Here is a 2404-nt window from a genome sequence, read left to right on the forward strand (position 1 = left end):
TCGGCCTCTACTTGCAGATGCGGTTCGGCCTCTACATGCAGATGCGGTTCGGCCTCTACATGCAGATGCGGTTCGGCCTCTACATGCAGATGCGGTTCGGCCTCTACTTGCAGATGCGGTTCGGCCTCTACATGCAGATGTGGCGAATAGCATCAGATAACCAAAGCTAAATATCTTAAACCCATCTGCAAACTGGGCGAGCGTCACCTCGAGAGGCAGTTAGCTTCCTCCTCGTCTCCGTGACCCCGATCTCACCCCTCCTCCGATTCTCTCAGATCAAAAGCTCGACAGGGGAAGCGCGTGAGACGTGATCTCCCTCTCAGTTGTGCAGGATTACTGGAGAGTAAAGTGTAGTAAAGTGGAGATCTTGGTGCTAATCAAAACCATCATGAGCCACACTGTTGCCCCGGGTGACACGGACACCGCGTCGCTGCCTAAATACTCAGCAGAGCGCCACATGGGGATTAATCCGCTGCTGAAAGTAGTCCCCAACAAATGCATGTATTAAAAATTATATTTCTGTGTTTTTAACCCTGTTAAATGTTGTCCTGGGGTCAAATTTGACCTGTTTCCGAGTTTTTTTATATACCAGAAATATGGGAGGTCAAAGGTCAACAAGGCGACAAAACATTGGGGGGGAAAAAATAAATAGTGGAAAAGATTCAAAAACTATGGGGAAAAAAACTGGAAGTATGAGTGAAAAATGTTGGAAAAAACAGTTAAAATGTCAAAAAAGTGACAAAACATAAAAAAGGGACAAAGACATTGGGGGAAAAACTTAAAAAATGTTGGAAAAACCGGCTAAAATAGAAAAAAAACTTGCGGAAATGTCGAAAAAACCGGCTAAAATGTCAAAAAAGTGACAAAACATAAAAAAGGGACAAAGACAATGGCGGAAAAATTAAAAATGTTTAAAAAAACCCCAAAAAGTACAACTTTTTTTTTTTTTTAAGCAACAAAAACATTGACGTAGCGACAAAAAAAGTGTCCTTTTTGTCAAAGCAGGACCTCATGCTTTACACTGTGTCTGTGTATAAGGGGACAAACATGATAGAAGAAAACCTAAAGAAGTGTGGATGCATGATTTGAAAAAGGTGTATTTTTAGCAGGAAACCTGGTCCTGAGCAGCTGTTTCCGAGTTTTTTTATATACCAGAAATATGGGAGGTCAAAGGTCAACAAGGCGACAAAACATTGGGGAGGAAAAAATAAATAGTGGAAAAGATTCAAAAACTATGGGGAAAAAAACTGGAAGTATTAGTGAAAAATGTCGAAAAAAACGGCTAAAATGTCAAAAAAGTGACAAAACATAAAAAAGGGACAAAGACAATGGCGGAAAAATTAAAAATGTTTAAAAAAACAACCAAAAAGTCCAACTTTTTTTTTTTTTTTAAAGCAACAAAAACATTGACGTAGGGACAAAAAAAGTGTCCTTTTTGGTTTTGGGTCCTGATCGATGATTTTTTTCTCTCCTCTCTCCAGCTCTGCAGGTTTTGCCGGCAGCCCGGTCCTCTCCGACATCTCCCTGATTCGCCTTTCACCCGCCGCCATGGCTACCGGCGACTCCCCCTTCAGCCCCCCCCACCCGTACGTCCACCACCCCCACATGGAGCACTACCTGCGCTCCGTGCACGGCAGCCCGACCCTCTCCATGATCTCTGCAGCCAGAGGACTCAGCCCGGCCGACTGTGAGTACAGACCCACGCGCAGACCAGTCCCTGGAGCTGATTTTAAAATCACAAATCAGCCTGAAAATCATCTGATCTTCAAGTTCTCAGTGTAATCCAAGCAGGACCTCATGCTTTACACTGTGTCTGTGTATAAGGGGACAAACATGATAGAAGAAAACCTAAAGAAGTGTGGATGCATGTTTTGAAAAAGGTGTATTTTTAGGAGGAAACACGGTCCTGAGCAGGGGGGGAAAACCTGGTCCTGAGCTCCCAGGTGCTTAGATACGCATCAAAGACAGATTATTTATGCTTTTTTAACTCATACTTTAGGTATAATTTCCTATAAATTAGGTTTATTGATAACAAATTCCAAAAATAACTGTAAAACTAAATAAGATAGTGTTGAAAACGTCAAAAAAAAGTGACAAACATTGAAAAAAGTTAACAAAAAATAATAGAAAGCATCAACAAAATTGTTGATTTTTGGATTTTCACGAGAAGACAACACGAGGGTTAGGATATATTATAAAATGGGAAAAAAGTGACTTAACCCTCATGTTGTCTTCGGGTCAAATTTGACCCGTTTTTTACTTTTTTTAACCACAAAAAACAGCCCTTCAAAATAAGATGATAATGTCAACATTAGAAATAGCAAATAACAAAAAAACGAACCCACTACTTTGAAAAAGTAACCAAAATGTTTGTAGTGGGGGGGAAACCTTGACCCTGTGCTCC

General features: G+C 41.0%; 1 protein-coding gene across 1 annotated transcript in view; it reads left to right on the forward strand.

Annotated features, from left to right (window-relative positions):
* LOC117939650 (zinc finger protein GLI2-like) overlaps positions 1 to 2404 on the forward strand; it is a 37130-nt gene that overhangs the window by 6210 nt on the left and 28516 nt on the right. Inside the window, exon 2 of the mRNA XM_034865120.1 lies at positions 1482 to 1687. Within this exon, the coding sequence (XP_034721011.1) occupies positions 1482 to 1687 (206 nt within the window). The remainder of the gene's footprint in view (positions 1 to 1481; positions 1688 to 2404) is intronic.

Source organism: Etheostoma cragini, chromosome 24, assembly GCF_013103735.1.
Source record: "Etheostoma cragini isolate CJK2018 chromosome 24, CSU_Ecrag_1.0, whole genome shotgun sequence".
NCBI classification, from domain to species: Eukaryota; Metazoa; Chordata; class Actinopteri; order Perciformes; family Percidae; genus Etheostoma; species Etheostoma cragini.